Below are 21,864 nucleotides of genomic sequence, written 5' to 3' on the forward strand. Positions count from 1 at the left end.
GCCCTACCGTTCTATGAGGTTGGAAGGATTGTGAGGATAGGGTGGCCCTACAAAGGTGTCCCATCTAGAACAGGTAGAGTTGTCCTATGCCAGGACTTATGGGGTCAGGGCTGCCCAGGCAGCCACCAAGCGATTTGGCCTACCATTCTGAGTGTGCCCACCTCCCCCATTCCTCTGGGGGCTTGCACCAGTTCAATTATTCATCCTTTGCTTTGTGGAGAGCCAGCTACGGCTGCATCAAGTCCATTAGCCCCATCTGGAACAGACCCCGAATGAAGGGGGGGGCAGCTTTCCAGACAGTGAATTAGAGAAGGACGGGGTGACGAGGCAGCAAAGTGGCAGCAGGGAAGGGGGTAAGGCACCACCCTTGGGGGGTTCTCATCCGATGCTTCTTTGCTAACTGGAGATAGAGCTTGCTGCAATTAGGGAGGGGAGGGAGAGCGGAAGGCAGTATCACTTCCAGCTTCACCTCATGCCATGCACTGCGTCTCCACCGGGCAGGTTGAGGGTTAAGCTTTGGTGGGCCTGCACACCAGGAACGGTGTTGCAGCATTGACAGAAAGGCGTCAGCTGTGCTGGGACAAGTCAGCTTCATCGGACCTCAACTGCCAGCTGGGGGCAGCTATGCCATGAGAGGGAGAGGTGGGAAGCAGGAGGCTTGGTTCCATCACCTTTGCCAAAAGCCCAGCTCCATCAGGCATCTCCTGCCCCTGCCAGCTGCTCAGTATAAGAACAGCTGTTTTAAGAATTGGTGCCTGAGTTTCATTCCTCCCCCTGCTTCCTTCCTTGTCCTTGTGCTTTTTTAGATTATGAGCCGGAGGGCAGAGCCAGCCTTGCTTTAATTGATTGCATATAACCTATTCTGGGAGCCTTCTGGCTGAAGAGAGGGATGCAAATGCAGTACTCTAAATAAATAAATGATAAATTTGTTTTATTTATTTATTATTTCCTAAAATCTGTACACTGCTTGATTGCAAAAAGCCTTAGGAGCTGTCAGTCAGTACTTATTTCTATTTTTATAAAGCAGCCAGCTGTACTATAATTATATATACACACACACACACTAATAATAATAATAATAATAATAATAATGCTAGTGTGTGTTGTGGGAGCCTTCTAAGCTCTCTCTGCTTTCTTTCTTTTTTGGGGGGGTGAGATATGGGACAAAATCTGCCCCCCCCCCAATATTTCTTATTTCCACAATCATTTCTTTTGGTGCAGTTGCTTTTAAATGCATCTTCTCAGTAAGTATAAATATAGTTTTATTCCTATTATTATTACTTTGTGCCTTCACACCTCTGTGCTGGGGGGGGGGGGGCAGAATTGCCCACACTGCCCTAAATCTGGTGCTGCTGCTGAAGCGTTTTTAGTTTATTGTGGTTTTAATTTTCTGACTGTTTTAATTGATTTTCCTAATGATTCTGGTTTTTTTGTAAACCCCTTTTTTGCAGTTAAATTTCATGAAAGAAATGCAACATATTTTCATATTATAGCATTAATATTTATTTGAATTTCCCTGCACTGAGTCATCGTGGAAGCCGGTCACATCTTAAAAAGAGGATTGGGAATTAACACAGTATTATTAATAATGATTATGGGATTAATAACGATTATGGGATTATAATAATTAACACAGCCGAGATGGGCCACCTGTCGTAGCTCCACAGATGTTTCTGGACTCCACAGGTCCCCTCATCACCATCCCTAACCACTGGACCATGCTGCCTGGGGCTGAGGGGAGTTTGAGCCCAGCAACAACCTCTGGAGGTCCGCACACTCCCCATCTCTGCATGGAGGCAACCAGCCGCCTTCCAGATGTTTTGGACTACAACTCCCATCAGCCCCAGCGAGTGCGGTGGGGGGAACTGCAGCTGTGGCCGATGGGAGTCGCAGTCCTGGCTGTTCGGAAGGCCCCAAACTTTGTGGAAGGGCGGTGGCCGGCGCACGTGAAGGAAACGGGCGGAGCCTAGAGCAGCATCCAATCGCAGAGGTATTTTCTTGAATTCTCCCTCCTTTAGGCGGGGCTGCCGCGGAGACGCCCGGGGGCTGCTCCCTTTCCCTCTGCGAGAGAAGGAAACGGGCGGGAAAGAAAGCCCCTCCCCTTTCGTCGCGGACGCCCAATCGCGGCGCCTCGGGCGGTGAGTGGCAGCCGCCGCGGACCAACGGGCGGGGCGAGTGGCGTTCCTGTCAGAAAGGCGGCCGGGGCCTCCTTCGCTTCTTTCCAGGCCGCCGCGGGGCGCTCGGGGGGCTCCTTCAGGCGCGTCGCCCGCCCGCTTCCTGAGGCCCCCCGGAGTTATCGGCGGGATGGTGGACGCCGCCGTGGCCGCCGAGCGGGACGCCTTCGAGAGGGGGCAGGTACCCTCCCGTGGGGCAGGGCGGGCGGGTCGGTGGGCGGAGAGGGGCAGCGGAGCCAGGGGGGCTGTGGTCGCCTCGCCGCCGCCGACCCAAGGAGCTCCCCTGGCGAATACCCTTCTCAAGCTCAGTCCTTTATGTTGCTGGTATTGGCCGCCGCCCCTTTTTAATATTTTATTTTATTTCTGCTTGCCGAGGTGACTCGAAGCTTAAAACTTTTAACGCTGGAACTGGTGGGTATCCAGTGAAGCTGAAATGGGTGGAGGATTCGGGGCAGAGAAAAGTCATTTCCACAGTGCCGCGTTAAACTCTGGAACTCTCTCCCACAGGAGGCAGTGACTGGCCAGCTTTAAAAAGAAGTTCGGGCAAGTTCATGGAAGAAAGGTCTTGCCAAAGGCTACTAGCCACAATGCCCAGGCTCTGCCTCCACAGCAGAAGCAGTAGTTGTTGTTATTATAGTTATCAATTGCGTGTATTAGCTGCTTTTCGTTTACCAAAGTAACACAAAGTGACCTTCCATATTTTTTTAATTGTTGTTATTACTGCACTCCTCCACGCCCAAAGGTCCCAGTGCGGGTTACAGTAATTGAAATGCATTCCTAAAAACTGTTGAAAAGAAGTTAAAATTACAGCGGTTGGGTAGGTCCTTAAAATATACACCTTAAGTGTCAGAAGCAGGGGGAAAGAGGTGCAAATTCAGCATCCTGCAGAATCTATGTAATGAATATATAAACAAACAAACACATGCATTAGAACCAGCATAAAATAAAAACAACCCATAAAATAAAACAAAGCATAAAATAAAAACAACCCATATATATGTATATATATAACATGACTTCATACACACTTACTTCCCCCTCCCCGCAAGTGCTGTTGGAATGCAAATAAATAATCAGGCATGTAGATCTTTTTAATAGTGATAGTAGGAAAAAGAAATGGAACAGTAACCCTAATCCACCCATTAAGAACACAAGTACAAAAAATCCAAACTAAAACTGATAGCAGAAGAAAAAGGGGAGAGGAGGAAGTAAGCTCTAACAATACCTTAAACAGGAACAGATTCAAAAGCTTGTTTATATATATATTTTAAAAAGGAAGTTTTTGAGTGCTGTTAGAATGCAAAGAAAAAGGAAGGTGGCCTAACCACAGAAAAAAGTTGTCACGTTCAGTGTTTACAATATCACAATCTTGCACTTGAACCCCCTTGTAATTGACCAAAGTAAAAACATAACAAAATCCAGATCATCCATCAGTCTTGACTTCCAACAGTAATTTTTTTTTGCATATGTGATCATCATTTGGGGGGAGGGCTCAGCCCCCTGTCTAAGAGCTCTGCAACTGGATCAGACCAAAGGGAATCCGTCTAGTCCAGCATCCTGTTCTCACATAGGTGAACCAGGTGTTCCAATGCGAAACCCACAAGCAGGAACTGAGTGTAACAACACTTTCCTTACTTCTGAATCACAGCAACTAGCATTCAGAAGCATATTGGTAGTTTCCTTTAGCAGAGATAGAAAATAGCCATTGTTGCCAGTAGCTGTTGATAGGCTTCCTCTCCATGAACATATCTAATCCTCTTTTTAAAAGTCATCCAAGTGGGTGGTTATTGCTGTGCCTTGTGGGAGCAAATTCCATAAAGATGTTTTCACTCCTCTGCAAACAACCATAGAGATCCCATGATGGACCACACCACGTGCAGCACCCATCATCCCTGTCCTCTGGCTATGCTGCCTGGGCTAATGGTGGTTAGGAGTTGGCTGGAATAGCCAACATTTTGCTAAGTTAAAACTAAGTTAAACTAAGTTTTAACTAAGTTAAAACTATAGGCGTGTCCATAAGGAAGAAGATGGTCCTTCAGGTAATTTGGTCCCAAACCATTGGGACCTGAATTGTGAAACCAGTACTTTATATGGAGCCCTGAAATCACTATAGACCAGTATGGGCATTTAAAATCCAATGCTTATACAGTGGTACCTCAGGTTAAGTACTTAATTTGTTCCGGAGGTCCGTTCTTAACCTGAAACTGTTCTTAACCTGAAGCACCACTTTAACTAGTGGGGCCTCCCGCTGCTGCCGCGCCACCAGAGCACGATTTCTGTTCTCATCCTGAACCAAAGTTCTTAACCTGAAGCACTATTTCTGGGTTAGCAGAGTCTGTAACCTGAAGTGTATGTAACCTGAAGCGTATGTAACCCGAGGTACCACTGTACAGTATAATTAGACTAGCAGCTTTCTGACAGAGATTTTGTTGTGCTGTATAAAAAACCAATAGGAGTTCAGAATGTCACTTGCTCTCTACTTCTCTAGGTTGTGGAGGGGTACCGTGCATTGTTTCTTGGTTTGGCAGAGAGCTGGGAGCAGTTCTTTGCTGTGTCAATTGGGATTTCATGACATGGCAAAGTGAACCAGAGGCTAATCAGTTTCCTTGTAGCTGCATCTTGCAGCTGCTGTTGCACTAAGAATGATCTGTTTTACTACATGTTTGCCCTGAGCAGCCTAATCTGAACAAGATAAGATAAGAATCGAATGTAAATAAATAAATAAATAAAAACAAACCAAAAGGAGAAGAGCAAGGGATAGAAGGAGACATGTCCTTTCAGCAAAACCGTAAGGCACCCTGTGATACTTGAACTCAACACTATCTGTCTGAATAGATTATACAAGCATCTAAACTGCAATGTGTGCCCCATTTAACTTAAAATTATCCAGTATGTGAGTTTAGCACCCTTAAAATTCAAACAGGCTGCCCCCCCCCCAAAGGAGGCAATACTAGCAGGAACCAAATTTTCTTCTGAGCAATAAGCTGTTCTGATATTGATTTGTTTTGTTAGATTATTTGGGTTTGCTTTGCAAAATAACACCATAAATGTTAAATGGAGTGCAAACAAAGAGTCTTGTGAGGACCTGGAAGAAGTGTTCTGGATGTGAGGTGGCAGGGTTGGATAGGGTTTTTTTAATTCCTAGATAACATGATCAAACTTCTACAAGGCATATCAAGTTGTATGCTCTTTTAAGCTACGTCAGTCTCAGCTCTGTAGATGAAGGTGTGAAATGGAAGTGAAAGGTTTGAGAGAACAAATAGCTTAGAATCATAGAATCATAGAGTTGGAAGAGACCACAAGGGCCACCGAGTCCAACCCCCTGCCAAGCAGGAAACACCATCAGAGCACTCCTGACATATGGTTGTCAAGCCTCTGCTTAAAGACCTCCAAAGAAGGAGACTCCACCACACTCCTTGGCAGCAAATTCCACTGTCAAACAGCTCTTACTGTCAGGAAGTTCTTCCTAATGTTTAGGTGGAATCTTCTTTCTTGTAGTTTGGAGCCATTGCTCCGTGTCCGCTTCTCTGGAGCAGCAGAAAACAACCTTTCTCCCTCCTCTATGTGACATCCTTTTATATATTTGAACATGGCTATCATATCACCCCTTAACCTCCTCTTCTCCAGGCTTGACTACTGTGAAAACAGGATGCTGCACTAGCTGGGCCACTGGCCTAAATCAGCTGCAGGGCTATTCTTAGGTTCAGGAAGGGAAGCCTGGGTGCTGAAATACAGTACTTACTGTTGTGCTGCTTGGATATCTCAGGGAGAGAGCCCTCCCAACACAAGGAAGGGATGGAGATTGGTACTGTATCTTATTAAATTAATGTTCTCATTGTAAAATACAGCAGCCCAGGGAAATAGAAACTGCAGCTCTGTCTGTGTGAAGGTCTGCATATCACTTTGTAGTTAACCTCAAAGAGTATCCAAAGTTACAGTGAGAATACATAGATGAGCATTTAGTCTGATCCAGCAAGGATCTTCCTTTCTCGCGGGAGCAGGGGACAAATCTGGGAGACTTTTTGTTTGTGATACGGCTCGTCTTTCTGAGCATTTTGGTGTATGATATGCTTTTGTTGCAATATGTTTGAGGTTAAACACATTTCTGAGCCATCTTGACTAGTCTAAAAAAAGAAAGAAAAGGGGAAGACTTTTTAGGGCTTCCTAGCAAAAGAAAACACCTTTAAAACCCTTGCTTTCTGGCCTCCTACAAGGATGAAAAGAAAGGAAATTCACAGTAAGTCCAACTTCCCATTTTTACAATCTGGGGATTTGACATTTTCCACAAGGGAAGTGCATATATTTGTTGCATTGCTTATTGCACTTTGCTTTATCTCTTTATTTAGTGTTCTGTGTCAGCAGCAGGCAAATGCTTACAGAGCAAATAAATAATGGTTGTGGGGAGGTAGATAAAGGAAGACCAGCTTCAGTCCACAGATGGCCTCCAGCTAAAGGTGACAAACTAACAGAGACTAGAGAGAAGACAGCAGCTAGGCAGAAAATTGAAAGTGATCTTGCTGCTTCCCAGTGGAAAGTGAAAGGTTATTAGGCTGTGGTGTGAAGGTGAGGGAAAGGGCTTTGTGTAGTTGCTATTCTTTTCCTTCCTTTAGGTAAGAGAGTATTTGGAGTTATCTCCTGAAAAGACTATAATAGTTATGAAATCCATATTGCCCTTTTTCGCACAGATCTCTTCTCCCCCTGCCCCCTCCAATTCTGGGTGGTATGCCAAGTCCTAATGGGCTTTCTGTTAAATGAAAGAGGCTCAGCCAAAAGAGATGCAACTGTGTGGCTTGCTTTTCTTCCTTTGCATAGCTTCACATTCCATCTTCAGCTATCACGTGGAGGAAATCAGCTACGGAAAACTGCAGAAACTGTCTGCCTTCCTAGAAATTAGTACAAACACTGCACCTGCAAATAAGAGGCTGACCAAAGTTATTGTAAGGTGTATCAGTAGGTTCTTGGTTGTTTGCTGTTTCTTCATTTTCTGTTTTCTGACACTTGGTTCCTATAGCTAGACAGCAGTATATTTATAATACTGAGTGCAGTGATGACTGGGAAAGAGAGTTAGCTGGAAGTCCCACATATTCAAGGCATGTGCCCTGCAGCATGTGATTAATCCTGACACCTGCAAAACATTCTCCTTTTTTACCAGGGTGCCTGCCAATTGGTAGATGTAGATAGACCATGCAGCCCTTGGAAGGTTAAATAACAGGCAAAGTGCCCAGCTTGGCTTCTGTGTCCTGATTTTGTCCAGCTCACCTACCACATCTGCCCACAGGAAGCAATGAGTAGTGCAATGCCTGTGAACCAGTGAATGATCCATGCCATGGGACAACTGAATTTCTACCTAGCATGGCAGGAACTGTATATGAAACGCTGAGGACGAGAAACAAGGTGACAGGAAGATGGAACAGGATTGCAAAGGACATGTGGGGATGGGGGTAGATGCAAAGCACAAGCAGTGAAGAGACTCCCTAAATGCTAGGAAATCTGTTCACCAGTGAGAATGGATAAATGCACCTGGGAGACCAGTGCTTAGACATACAAAGGCAGATGTGGCTTTTATCCAGAAAATGTCACATTAGCTTATCTGAAACTCCCTGTTTCAGGTGTAAAAGCATTGCATGCCCCTTCCTATCCAGCTAACAAAAGGACTTGATGAAATATTAAATACTGTTCTCTTGCAGGAAACACATGGCATATAGAAGGAAAGAGCCAATTGTGCACACATGTGAACTAAAAGACCCATGAGTAACCTGCTTCATTCATTGTCTGGATACACTGCTTTGAAACTTTGATGATTAAGCTGTTAAAAAATAGCTGAAAGAAATAAACAAGACTTTTATTTTATTAAGAAATTTGTATACCACCCTTTGCCAAAAGGTCACAGGGTAGTTTTCAACCTAATAACACAATAACTTCAAACAATTATTTAAGAAGAAGAAGAAGAAGAGTTTGGATTTGATATCCCGCCTTTCACTCCCCTTCAGGAGTCTCAAAGCGGCTAACATTCTCCTTTCCCTTCCTCCCCCACAACAAACACTCTGTGAGGTGAGTGGGGCTGAGAGACTTCAGAGAAGTGTGACTGGCCCAAGGTCACCCAGCAGCTGCATGTGGAGGAGCGGAGACGCAAACCCGGTTCCCCAGATTAGGAGACTACCGCTCTTAACCACTACACCACACTGGCTCCCACACTGGCTTTATTATAAAACTCATAATAAAAACAGCAGTGTCAAACTATTTATAAGTTACGTCCGCCACTGCTCCCCTCACCCAAAAGCCTGCTAGAAAAGTAGGCCATGGCAATGGTGGTGGTGGCACACCTAACAGGCATTTGCATCACCATCACTCTGACTAAAAAGTGTATTAGTGAAGAGCAGACATGGGTTAGGGCAAGTTTGGCTCTTCTGGAAATGGGCAGAAAATTGACTGGTCTTGAGCAGTGGCTGTTTATTCCAAGTAACTCAGGGGAAGGGAACTTAAAGCAGATTTGCTCAGTGTGCCCTACAGTTGACATGCTGTTGTGTGGCTGCTGTCACTCAGACTTTACCGAGGCGAGGCAAGGCAACTCTCTCAAGAATAGTCTGGCAATTGGAATGTTGTTGCTGGGGATGGTTGTGCTGCTTTTGTGTATATCTGTGTCATTTGGCTGCCCAGACGTAGCGTCCTTGCTGAAGGTAGTGTATAATAAGCCACTGAGCGGGCAGGCATGTAGAGTCCCCATGCACAAACTGACACTTGTCTTATGTGGGTTAATTGGTAGGGGAAAGGCTTGAGGACAAGGTGGCTTGCTTGTGGATGCTTGAGGCACATCATTTCATGCTGATCCCTGGGAAACCTGGAAAGGTGATGGAAAACTGGTTCTCTTTAGAAGGTGCTATAATGTATATGTTTAAAAGAAGAAGAAGAAGAAGTTGTTTGCCAGTATTTGAAGAGATGTACTAGGAGAGGGAAAGGATTTCAGATACAAATGGAAATTAAAAGCACAGCAAGTTATTGGGCATCATATCTGTTTTAAGTCATTCTGCAAAGACCATAGCACTTGTGTGATCTCGGTGTGGGGTGGGACAGACACTATATGGAAGAAGGAAAATCCCACACATACAAACAAGGCAAACTGAACGAAGGAATCTTTCCTGCCCTGTTGTATCACAATAGAAATCAAAACGCTTAAGTAAGTTTGCTTTCCACAGGTAACATGAGCAAAGCTGAATGGTAGTGGGAAATGTTCATTTTCCTTCAGACACAGTGCATTGTATCAAACGAAATTCTACTCGTGAGTAGGTCTAATTTAGTGGACCAAATTTAGTCATGTCCATTCATTTCAGTGGGTCTTAGAACTTAGTTGGTTTTACCCAATAGATACTTCTAATAATGTCCTGGAGAGCTGGTTGCTCGTTGCTTCTTATTTGCTCTTATGCGCATTATTCCTGGCTCGTGCCTTGTATGAGCCCCTTGCCAATTCAGCACTGCAAAGGCCATGCATGGATTAAACAGGATTTGTTAGTTTTATCTAAATACTGACTTACTAATAAAAGCATTAAAACCCCAAACCACCTGCTCTTTACTCCTTTTTGAAATTTGAGCCATCCACCAGTTTTGCTAAGCAGTTAAATTTGTACACAGGAAACTGGGTTCTCTGAAATTGCCGCAGTGTTGCTATATATAAAAATATATCTCTGTTCTGAACAGCTATTTAAAGAATTGACATCAGTACAGACAGACCAAAAAAAGCAAGTGCTTTTGTCATTGGCAGGTGATAACATGGGAAGAAGCCAGAAGCATGCCCATTTTTTCAGTTCAGCTACTGCAGGATTAGTTTATCAGTCTTTACCATCTTAAACTGGTGTGGGGAGCCTTTTTTAACCTGTGGGCCACTTTCCCTTCTGGCCACATGCCAGTGGTGGGTGGAGCCAGAGGCAAATGAATGTAAAAGTTCCCTTTGTACAGTAAACTAGCTTCTACACACATCCCTCTGTATTCTCCATCTAGGCAAGCCTGAGGCACTATCAAAATTCAGTGATACATTCCACCCAGACAAAATCACTTGGTGTGAAGTGTGACCGTTGGCAAGTTCTGAGGGCCAGATAGAGGGGGTCTGAAGGACTGCATGTGGCTCCTAGTCTTGAGGTTCCTCACCCCTGCTCTAAAGAGCTGTGTGGATCTGGCATAAGGTGCTAAATACCTATGCTTAATTTCATGGGAAGAGTCCCCCACAAATCTGACTATTCTTGCCAGGCCAAGCAATTTGATCTATGAGATTATGGACCATAAAAATTGCCCTGCAGGCTCAGATCAGATATCCATCCAGCTGTGCATTATGTACTTTATTTGTAACCAGTTAGATGCTTGGTGGAAGCTCACAAAGAGGGCAACATGGTGAGAGCATTCTCTCTTGATGTGGAGGTTGCACTTTGGCTGTCATATCTTGACACCATTAGAAACCTTCCCATTTGTACATGCATATTTTTGTAAAAGCACTTCATTGTAACATCCTTCAGGGTACCGTATTTTTCGCCCTATAGGACGCACTTTTTCCCCTCCAAAAATGAAGGGGAAATGTGTGTGCGTCCTATGGGGCAAATGCAGGCTTCAGGAAGCTATCCGCTAGCCGTGGGAGAGCTGCGCGACTTCGCGCAGCTCTCCTGCGGCTAGCAGAGAGCTTGCCTGCACCCAGAAGCTTGGGGGGCACTGCTCTCAGCACGCCCCAGGCTTCGGGCTTCGCACGGCTCTTCGCTAGCCGTGGGAGAGCTGCGCGAAGTTGCACAGCTCTCCCACGGCTTGCGGATAGCAGCCTGTTCTGGGGGCTGGGGTCGGGGGAAGCTTGGGCTTCCCCCGCCCCAGCCCCGCACCTGGGGGAAAATATTTTTTTCTTTATTTCCCCCCCAAAAAACTAGGTGTGTCCTATGGGCCGGTGTGCCCTATGGGGCGAAAAATACAGTATGTTCAGTAAATTGAGGCTGTTTCCTAAGCCTGTGAAGCCCTATTCCTTAATCTCAGGATATGCATGCTTTCCTGCTTTCCATTGCACAAATTGGTGTTGAAGAAATATGGTGAATGAAGCCGGGTGCATTTAATGGATCAAATATGTCACCTTGCAGTATCCTAGGGAATTGGGAGCCACAGATGTGCATGTGAACTTCATTGTTCACTTGGTATTAAAGTGTTGAATTAATCTCTTTAGTTACTCCCTGTTCTGCTTCCAGTACTGGGTACTGTCTTCAGAGATTGCTGGATGGTAGGAACTGGTCGTGTTTGGGTACTTGATTATCATCTTCCAAAGCAACTACTCTATTCCGAACTTAAAAATGAAAAGCATAATGATGGTGGTCAACAAAAGAGGTAAGGCAAATCTTTTAAAATGTAGTATAAACACTGACAATTAGGAAACACTGGCTTGCTAGTGCTCCAGTTGGAGAACAACCTTTACCAAAGGTGTCATGGACTTTGGAGATGCTCAAACTGAGGACAAAAGGGAGAAACATGCTAAGAGGAAGGCACGCTTGGCAAACCCTCACCATGATCAACTCCCACCCAGAAACGTGTCCCCACTGTGGAAGGATGTGTGGATCTAGAATTGGCCTCCACAATCACTTACGGACTCACTGTTAAGACTGAGTTCATGGAAGACAATCTTACTCGGCTACAAGTGATCGCCAAAGAAGAAGACGACATTGGTTGACAGAGGTGCAAGCACACATCTTCTGAAACAAGATGCATTGTGAGGGGGACTCTACATAATAGTCAATTTCTTATCCTGACTTTTGCTGGACTGTGTATTTTTAATGCTCTGCTCACAGCAGTTTGTGAATAGTTTAGCTTTGAGTCCAGCATTCCTTTCCACACATTTCAAGCCCCGAGTACCCAGCAAAGGAACCGTTACAGTACTTTGAAATGTTCTTAATTTGGTGGCTGAAGGACAGAGTCACAGATGAATGACAAGAGTAAGATGTTTGAGGGGAAGGCTTCAGAACAAGGGTGGGGGAGGGAGTTGAGCTTGAAGCTCTGATTCCTCCATAGGTGAAAGAGTGAAGACATTAATGTGGTCTTCATTAGTGGGCTAGTCAGGAACCTTCCTTTAGGTTGTAGTTTTGAGCAACTGCAGTTTGGAGAATGAAACCAGCTGAGGCCATTGCTGTGGGAAATGAAGGTGGTTTAGATTCTGCTGGGGCGGGCTTTCATCTATGTTGGAAATACACAGGTGAACTTTGTTTCTCACTGCCTAGAAAAATCCCTTTCCGCATAAGGAGAGCTAGTTAATATGTGTGTGCTCTTTCTGGTCTAGTTACGTTTGTTGTAGCTGGGAGTGATGGCTTCTGTGAACCCAGGTGGAAATGTCCGCTGGGCTTGGGTGGCATCAGCTACTATCCTGTTGAACATGGGGTGGGAAGTACATTCCTGGAGGTGCTGTATGTGTGATATTGCTTGCATTGGCCACCAATCCCAGTGAACAACAGGAGGTCTGAGGTGATTCAGTAGAGCAAGTCTCTTCATCTTGCCTCTTCCACAAATGTGCCCTATCAAAAGGTGGGCCACCCAAAGCCAACACTTGCTTCTGCTTAGGTTTACAAAATATGAATTTGTTAGGCTGTCTACAAAGGGAAAGAGAGGATTTTGGTGCAGAAAACAGTTTGGGGTAAGGAAACAAGAGCTAGCTCGGTTGTTTGGATAGGTTCTGAGTGATGCTGTCTGATTGTGCAGGTGTGTTAAGACTTCAGTGGAAAGGCAGCTGAGATGAACCTTAAGCATGGAGGGTCAGCAGTACCAATCCCACAGTGCCATTCTCATTTCCTGTCCCTCAGGGTCCCTTCCCAGCATGCCGATTTCACAGCCTGGTGCTTGCTTTTGCAGGATGACCTAATTCCTTTGTAGTGAAGAGGCTGCATCCCCTGAAAGACCAAGCTGTAAGCTGCTCTGCGAATAGCTCCATTATTCTGGCAGCTGGTGTAGGCAGCTATCAATTCCTGCACAGCAGAAGATGGCATATTAAATATTTACCATACAGAAATGACGCAACTGGCAACAAACAAAGGATCTATTAGGGGGTTGGGAATTTGCTCTGGGGTTTGGGAAAGCAACTTCCTCTCGTTTAAAAAGTGTTTGCACTGCAGTTGTGAGCAGCTCTGTTCTCTCAAAAGAAAGCGCAATGTTTATCTGGTTTTTACCTACTCAGAGTGGCTTGAAAACAGTGAGACTTGTAAAAATTCAGTTCTGAAAAATCTGACTAACTGCACCTAAAAGGTAGCCTGGACCTTGGCCACTAGCAGATCACATTATTTGCCTTGAGAGGGTTCATTGCTTAATGGCCATGATGGCCTCAGGGCATGAGTAGCTGTGGGTTACTGGCACATTGTCTTGATGGCTGCAAATTAGAAGTTTACCATACTCGGGATACACGCAAAGGCTTAAGCTGTGGCTCAGGGTAGTTGTGTCCCTTGGGAGTAGTGATTGGACTTGCTTTTCTTACTGCTTCATTTAATGTTGAAAGGATTTTATTTTTTTCCTCTTGTGACTCCGTATATTGGTGTTTTGTGGTTAATGTGGCTGCTTGGAACAGGTGTCGCTGCAGCCAACTTGATAATTGCACACAGACAATTTATAGGCCATGTGTGAGGGGTGCATAAGACAAATCTTTCTCTTTCTTTCCTTGTGGCATCTGAATGTTTCCTTTATGTTTTAGAGGATTGGCTGGTGAGGATCATAGTATGAGTTCTTAAGCTAACAGTTCTAAATTTAGGCACCTTGGTTTTTTCCAGTCTGCCCACAGCCCAGCTCCATGATGTTGCCTGCCACATGGAGCCCAAACTGGCACTGCTTCTGCCAAAATCCATGATGTTCCCTGCCAAATGGAGCCAAAACTGGCAATACTTCTGCCAAAAATTGTGGTGGGCTGCTGGGAATTTGAAAAACATATGGCCCTGAATCATATGGGAAATGTATTTGTCCAAGATAGTGGGACTGTTAAACCTTGGCCCTTGTCAGAGGATCTCCCTCCTTAAGAAGCTGTTCATACCCTTGGAGGTGAGAGTGGATGGTGGGAGGTATCCAGTTTAGTCTTTCTGTGACATTGGCCTACCAGAAGTCACTTGTACCACAGCAAGTCTTATAGGAGGTTTCACTGATGGCATCCTTTGCTCTTTCATAATTAGACTTTGTTAAGTACCTTTTCCCTCCCTTGAACATGCTACAGAACATGGTACTTCTTTTCTGAATGGCTGTTAATGGGCCGTGATGATTTGAGTAAGCCCCTGTGCAGGTGTTGCAATCATCTTCTCTTCCATCCACAAACTTCCTCTTATTTATTTGTGCCATTCTGCTTTTCACCAGTAGAAGGCAATAAGTGATTGCTGCTGCTGATCCCAGGTTGAGGAGGGCCAGATCATCCTGAACTCTGGGGTTTTCTGGAATGGCAACAGAACATAACTGAATTTAGGCTCAAAAGTAGTAAGTTGGGAGCAACTGGTAATCCTGAAACTCATGAAGACACATAAGATGCCATTTGCGGGGGGTGGGGGGGCAAGGAAAGCTCCTGGTGGGCTTGGTATGAAACGCATTCCTTACACTGTCCAACTTCCCCAGCCACTGTGTTCATATTAGTTTAGATTTCTTTTTTTTTCTTTCTTTTTTTTCTTTTTCTTTTTTTTGCTGTACCGTCCAGAAGGGCTCCTAGCGCTTGTATCGTAGCTGTGCTTCTTGAAAGCAGAAATGAGTGCTAGGGAAGGGAAATCATGCAAATTGAACATGTAAATACTATTAAATGATAACTAGTTTGTTATTAAATAAAGTGGATATGAGTACATATTAGCCCATCTTTGTATTTAATTACTTGCATGGCAGCCACAGGCAACAAGGAATTGCATTCAGGCTGGCTGAGGAAGGAGGGACCCAGCATAGAAACCCAAAATATTCACAGTGCGCACTGATGAGGAATAGTTGTTTTTCAGGGATTCACTGGTGACTAATGATTTACATCTTGAGGGTGAAGCCTCTGTCTAGAGTCTTTGGGGGGTTCCAGAGGCAAGCCTAGCAGAGTCCCTTCTGGATTTCCACTGCTGTTTGAAAGTAAATATTGATCAGGCTCACTCTGAAAACAGCTTTGTCAAACACCTGTGCTCTGCAGAGTGCTGTTGGGTTAGCTGCCCTGAGAGAGGTGGTTGTTGTGGCATCACCCTAGATAAGTGCTTCACAAACATTTTGAAGTGGAACCTACCTGCAGACTTACTGAACCTTTCAGGACCCACTTGTAAACCATAAACTCCTTTCATCAATGCCTTTCAAGCCTTCTACAAGCCTTTCTTTTAAAAGGGTCTCAACAGTAATGGTGTGCTAGTGGTCAAAGCCCCTGGAACAAAAGCCCCTCATTATGCAACCCATCCAGGAAGATGTTGGGACTTTCACATTAAGAAGCACTGCCCTGGACTCCCAGCGCAACTGATGGGAAGATAGTATGTTAACCTACTTCTACACAGATGCATCCTAATTCACAGTAATCCGTTCCTCATACCAGTTGTGTTGGCTTGTTATCCTGCCAGAGAGGTTGTGTTCGGAGACTCCTATTAGCAGTTGTGCAATTAAACTGCTGTCCAGCTGAATACAGACCACTGTCCATGTATAGAAGCCTGCCAGTGATTACTAACCTGCCTGAGATGAACAATGCGGGGGGGGGGGGTTAGCACCAGTTGTTGCCACTGATAACAAAATGTCCCTTCACTGGCCTTTCACAGCAGTTTTGGGGGTTTTCAACCTCTGGATTCATGTGCTTGTGGCATGCTCAGACTTGTGTGGTTTTAAGCAGCTGTTCTTTCAGAATGGTGTTAGTCTTCTGCAACAGTAGCCCTGTAGTGCGGAACGCTTCTGTTCAGAGTTCCAGAGAATCCATACTCCTCCCCTAAACTTGGTTTCCCCTTTTTTTTCACCTCCTAATGGTCAGCCAGCCATCCGTCTCCACTGAGCATGTCTAGCCCTCATTGAGCACCTTTTGTTTTTCCTCACCCTACCTTGGTCTCCGTTTTGGATGGGGGTGAACAACACTCTTGCACCCAGTCCTGTCTACATTGAAATCTTTCATTTCTCTATTGTTTTCTGTGTGCAGCTCACTTCCTTGGGTACATGTTACTGTAGTTTTTTTTAGTATGATTCAGAAAAGGACCTGTTCAGACAATGTGATGGTTGTTTCTGCGATTTTAAAATGTCTGTGCCTCTTCCTCTCTTTCCAGCAACGCCCTTCCATTCCCCCTCCCACCTGGCTGTCAGTTTTCTTTCCCACTCATTCCAACATTCCATTTTCTTTAATTCTTATTGGACTATATCTGAGGTTTTCCTTCTTAGAGTTTTTATCCCTACAAGGGTTTTTGAGTAACTGCCAATCTTCAGTTTGCCAATCCTTCCCTCTTGTGTGTTCTGGGGTGCCATTTTCGTCTACAGCACAACATAGACTTGAATCAGAAATTGAAGATCCACTTTTGATGGTGCTAATGCTGATCAAGTTTGCAAACAATTCTCTGTCTGCTGGTCGCTACTCATTTAGTGATCTCTCAAGGATGGAAGAATGCATCTTGTTACTCTTTGGACCTGTGGTTTTTAAAAGTCATGTTTATTGCCATCTCTGAAAAACTGGCTCATAAGTTACGTTCTGCCAGGGACAATGTAGACCCCTCTAACTTTGCTTCTGTTTGGGAGTTGTTTATGATTTATATGATCAAACAATCTCATGGCTAGCACAATCCTGCTAAATATGATTTTATTTGGCAACATGTATGAATTCTTGACATATTTTGCATTAATATGATCCTTGTTTCCAACCATGGAATATATTTTGTGCTATTCAGGCTTTTTAAGTTTTATTTTTTATTATCTTGTATTTTTACTCTTGCCTTTATGATGGTTTCTGTTATGTATTTTAGGTTGGTGTCTTGTTTGTCATACTGTATTTGAAAATCTCATTAAAAAATTATGTAAAAGAAACAAAATAGAGCTAATGATGTACTTGGAGAGGATCCATATTGGGTAAATATGCCAGTACTGAGAAGCAAAGGGCGTGACTGCATGTTTCTTCCATAAGCTGCTGTCCGATGACTTCCTGTTTTTGTTATTCGTAAGCAGAACTGTGCCCCTTCTGTACATTTTGGACTAGGTAGTTTTAAATCTAAGAAAAAGGTTGGATGACAGGAAGGGGGTGCTGCAGCCACTGGTAAGAGGAGGGAGGTTGCTCTTGGCAATTCAGTGCTTGGATGCTGTCAAATGGGCAGCCGCAGAGGTTGCAAGAACAAAGTTTCCTTTATAAGCTGATCTCTGCCTGCCTCTTGCTTCCTCAGATGACCTAGTGCTCCTTCAGAACATCTCCTCCTCGCCAGCTGAGAGGAGGTCTGCTTTTTCCTTACTCAAGGTGTGTCTTGAGAAAAAAAATGCAACACAGAGGCGTCTGTAGAGAAAAGTTGGGCAGCCTCCAGCTTTGCTTCCGTCATTTTTGCAAAGATTTATGACAGATAAAACATGTCAAGTGTAGTCTTTCTGAAAAATGGTAAAGGAAAAGCTTCAGCTGTGAAGTTTGGAGTATGCAAAACTTATGCTCTGCACACTCAAACAGAGAAGGGCAAGGAAGTTTTCTGTTGTGCTGTGCACACATGCAATATCCTATTGGAAGCTTCCTTGAGCTTTGGCTGTGTGAATCTGCTTGGCAAAAGCCCACCCTTCTTTATTGTCCATCTCTTCATTGGTCTTTCCCAAGGGGAGCAGTCAGGAGTGAAATGAGCTGGCCTTCTGAAAGAGGCTCACTAATGATGGGGAAGGTCAAAACTCTTGCCATGTGGCAGCTTCCCAAGAAACCTGCACAGGATCATGGAAGGGCAGGGGGCCTACAGCATGCTTGGGGGTGCAGCCAAGCAGTAACTACTTTTTTTGCTACTGTATCAGAATTTTTATGTTCGGTATAAATATCTCAAAGCTTTTAAACTTGCCAAATACAGTTAACTTCAATGTCAAGTTTAACTGAAGTGTTTGATTGGAAATTGGAAATGTCACATTTAGTTCTAGATCCAGTGTGGTGCAGTGGTCAAAGACCAGGGTTGAAGTCACCGCTGGGCTATGAAGCTGACTGGATGACATTAGGCCAGTCACTGTCTTCTTTTGGCCTAACCTACCTCACAGAGTTGTTGTGGACTTTAACTGAGGAGGGGGAGGACCAGCTTGAGCTCCTTGGACAAAGGGCAAGACATAAATGCAATAAATAATGATTCATAACAATAAATTGAATATAGCACACTTACAGTGCAATGTAATGCATGTTTACTCAGAAATGCATTTCCTTAGTACAGTGGTACCTTGGGTTACATACGCTTCAGGTTACATATGCTTCAGGTTACAGACTCCGCTAACCCAGAAATAGTACCTCGGGTTAAGAACTTTGCTTCAGGATGAAAACAGAAATCGTGCTCTGGCAGCGTGGCGGCAGCGGGAGGCCCCATTAGCTAAAGTGGTGCTTCAGGTTCAGAACAGTTTCAGGTTAAGAACAGACCCCCGGAACGAATTAAGTACTTAACCCGAGGTACCACTGTAAATGTCTTTAGCATTGGTGTCATTCCATGTCAAGTGATTCAGGGACATAAATCTTACCATTTTATATTGCTTTCCGTTTCAGTTTCCTAAAAGTAGTTTAATAGAAGGTCTCATGTCTTAGTTTTAAATTTTTTATCTCCCATTTTTGAGTAATGAGGGTTTTAAAATTTAAAAAAATGTCAATTTTGGTCTTGCCAGACTACACAAAGACTTAAACACAGCCCAGAATTGAGATATTCCAAAACTAAAAATACCAATATCTTCAGAACTACATGAGCTTTATTATGATATGGCACATGATGGACTTTTAGATTTAAACTTTTAGATTAGATTTGTTCTGATCATTTAACAAGTGTACAAAATTTTAAGAAAATTGGACTACATGTAGTAAAAAAAACATCAAAAATTGTACCACTTGATATGGAACAACCCATTGCAGCCTTAAATTATTATATGCAAAAATATTCAAAGCTTTACTTAAAAATTATTTTTATTGCAATTCTTGTGCTGTATATGAGTCTACCATTCATTGTCAGCCTTCTTCAAACTGGTGCCCTCCAGATGTTTCAGATTGCAACTCCCATCAGCCTCAGCCAGTTCTGCTTTGGGTAGGAATGGGTTTAGGAAATTACTAGTTCAAATTGCATTCATTCCACCCTTGCTTCAGTTTCCTGTGAATTTGTTTTCGTTGTTTCTCAGACATGTTATATGTTGTTAACCCTGGGTAATGGTCAGTGAGGCCCTGCCTCAAGATCTACGCATGCACAGTGGTGTTAGGAGGTTTTTATGCTGCATATGTTGTGACATATTTTAATGAAATGTTGTATCCCACTGTGAGAACCTTCAGGTTGAAGGTGGGTTATAAATAGCACTATGACTATATAGCCCAGTAAGCTGTGACATACACCTTCTTCAGGAGAGTCGAAAATATTCCTGATTCCAGAACTGGAACTCCTTGACCTCCCTCCCTGTGGAGAATTGCTTCTGCCTAGCTGCATTGCCCTGTTGAAATCTGCATGAATCAGCTAACAGAGGAAACACTATCCTGAGGCCATTAGTATGTTGCTTATTTCTTAGAAATGCAGTGCCTGTTTGTTCTCAATAAGCACATCGTCCTCCAAACAGCACTCAGTATATTGCCATGGCTTCCTAGTGATGTGTGTACTCTCCTTGGCCTGGGTGCCCCAGTCCAGCCTGTTGCCTCTAGCAGTATCCTGTGCTTCCGGAGACAGCTAAGCTCCCCTTAAGTTTCAGGGATTTCATGAATATTAATAAAGACATTTGCTCTAATCCTATTAGGGAAGGAAAAGGAATGGCAACAAATTGATCTCAGAGGGACAGAATGGTGAATTTGTGCTAAGCTCTTGTCCCAGTTGGGGAGGGATGCCAAATTAATATGCCATCTTGTAATTATGCATTGTGAAATGTAAAGGCTCATCATGACAGCTCCCATAGACACACCCCCAAAGACAGTAAAAAAAAATGCAGGCAGCTATGTTGATCTGTTACTTATTTTATATTACACACCAACAGCATTACACAGCGTAATACACAGTGTGCTTGGATCAACTGACAGTGATCAAATAGTAAACTGGCAAAGTAGTAGTTAGCATGCTGGGTGTTGGCTGGGAAGCACCGGATTCGCAACCCTGATTAGCTAGCTTTGGACCAGGCTCTGAGTCCACACATGTTCCAGGCCAAACCCTGGCAAGGTCCCTAAACAGCCTCCCTTCCACCAATACAGCAGCCTCTTGTGCATTCACGCAAGTCCTCTAACCACCCTGCGGTAGCTGGAAGGGCACATACTTCCACCCACCCACTTCCCTTTTCTGATAGCGGGCCTCAAATCTGTTTCAGATGCCTCTAGCCCACATCTCCCATATTGTGTATCAACTAGGAATGTGCTTGCAGGTTGGCTGGAAAAACATATCCAAACATCTCAGGCCTTCTTTCCTCATAGCTAAGTAACCACATTTGTACTCTGGAGCCATTTTTGAGGCTAGCTTGAGTTCTAGAATCTCGTTTTGGTGCAGAAAGCATTGGACCAGTGCCTGGCACCAAAGAAAGTGTGTTGCAAGGAGCACTAACTAGACCAGCCATCTCCTGCTAGTGGAATGGAAGGTTTCAGAATAAATCTTCCTGGCTGCCCTACTTAACACAAATCACTGGCTCAGACCATGACCCCACCCCCACCTCCCCATGTCTCTTGCTTGACTCTCTGTATCAGCCAATCTAGAGGGGGAAACTGGTGCTCTGCTTATACATCTGAAGCAGTGAAATGGTGTGGAGGAAGAGGAGTACCAGCATTTGTCTGCGATTTCTTTGCTTTCTGTCACCTCTTCACTTAATATTTTCCAAAGAAATTGTCTAAGCGAGCATCTGGATTAGGCATTGCCTTCTTTGCAATGATCCTGTGCAAAGCTTGCCTCGTGGCTGCTTGACAAGAACAGGCTGGGCAAACAGAGACTAAAAATAGTCAGATCAATAATTACAGCATGAGACCTCTGCCTCCATTTCTCCTTCCTTGGGGGAAAAAAAGAGGCAATATGTATATTTCACAGAGCAAGTGAGGCAGATTCCTGTAATGCTCTCCTAACCTAAGGCTGGGCTCATTGCCCACACTCCCTGGCACAGAGAGAAGGGCACCCAGTGCTCTTCATCCTGGGTTGCACAAATTGATTCTAGGCCCCAGTGATTTACCCCTATCAAGTATTTTCAGCAGTACATATGGCAACCTGCCTCCAAACCCAAGATTCCACTGTTGTGCACATCTGTAAAGCAAGTGAAACTCTCTGCTAGGCCCCATTATTGCCACAGAGTTTTTTGGGGGGGAGGCTTGTAGGATTTGTAGACCAACCCGCTGCATGATGCAGAAAGCTGCCTAGCCTCTACTTCCATGTGAACTCTCTTAAAGTATTTGAAGAGTGCTATCATATTCTGCCCCGTCTTCTCCAGGATAAACATTACCAGTCCCTTAATTGCAGATAGCATAATCCTTCGACTTATTGTTTATTTGGACAGCACCCTCAGTGTCTAAAAGTGGTTATTGTGAAAATGGGATGTTGGGGAAAGAACTATACCTGCTCTAGTCACATCCAGACTACTGCAATGTGCTTAGAATCGGACTGCCAGCTTG

General features: G+C 44.3%; 1 protein-coding gene across 2 annotated transcripts in view; it reads left to right on the forward strand.

Annotated features, from left to right (window-relative positions):
- Positions 1-2,185: 2,185 nt before the first annotated feature.
- Positions 2,186-21,864, forward strand: part of HIP1 (huntingtin interacting protein 1) — a 70,037-nt gene continuing 50,358 nt past the window's right edge. Inside the window, exon 1 of one of the 2 annotated variants that reach the window (XM_081843076.1) lies at positions 2,186-2,351. Coding sequence is in view for 1 of the 2 variants with exons in the window: in XM_081843073.1 (XP_081699199.1) it covers positions 2,305-2,355 (51 nt within the window). In the remaining variant the exon portion in view is untranslated. Of the gene's footprint in view, positions 2,356-21,864 lie in introns of both variants that reach the window. The other variant, XM_081843073.1, reaches the window with a different exon arrangement.

Source organism: Podarcis erhardii, assembly GCF_964252035.2.
Source record: "Podarcis erhardii genome assembly, chromosome: 16".
Classification (NCBI taxonomy): domain Eukaryota; kingdom Metazoa; phylum Chordata; class Lepidosauria; order Squamata; family Lacertidae; genus Podarcis; species Podarcis erhardii.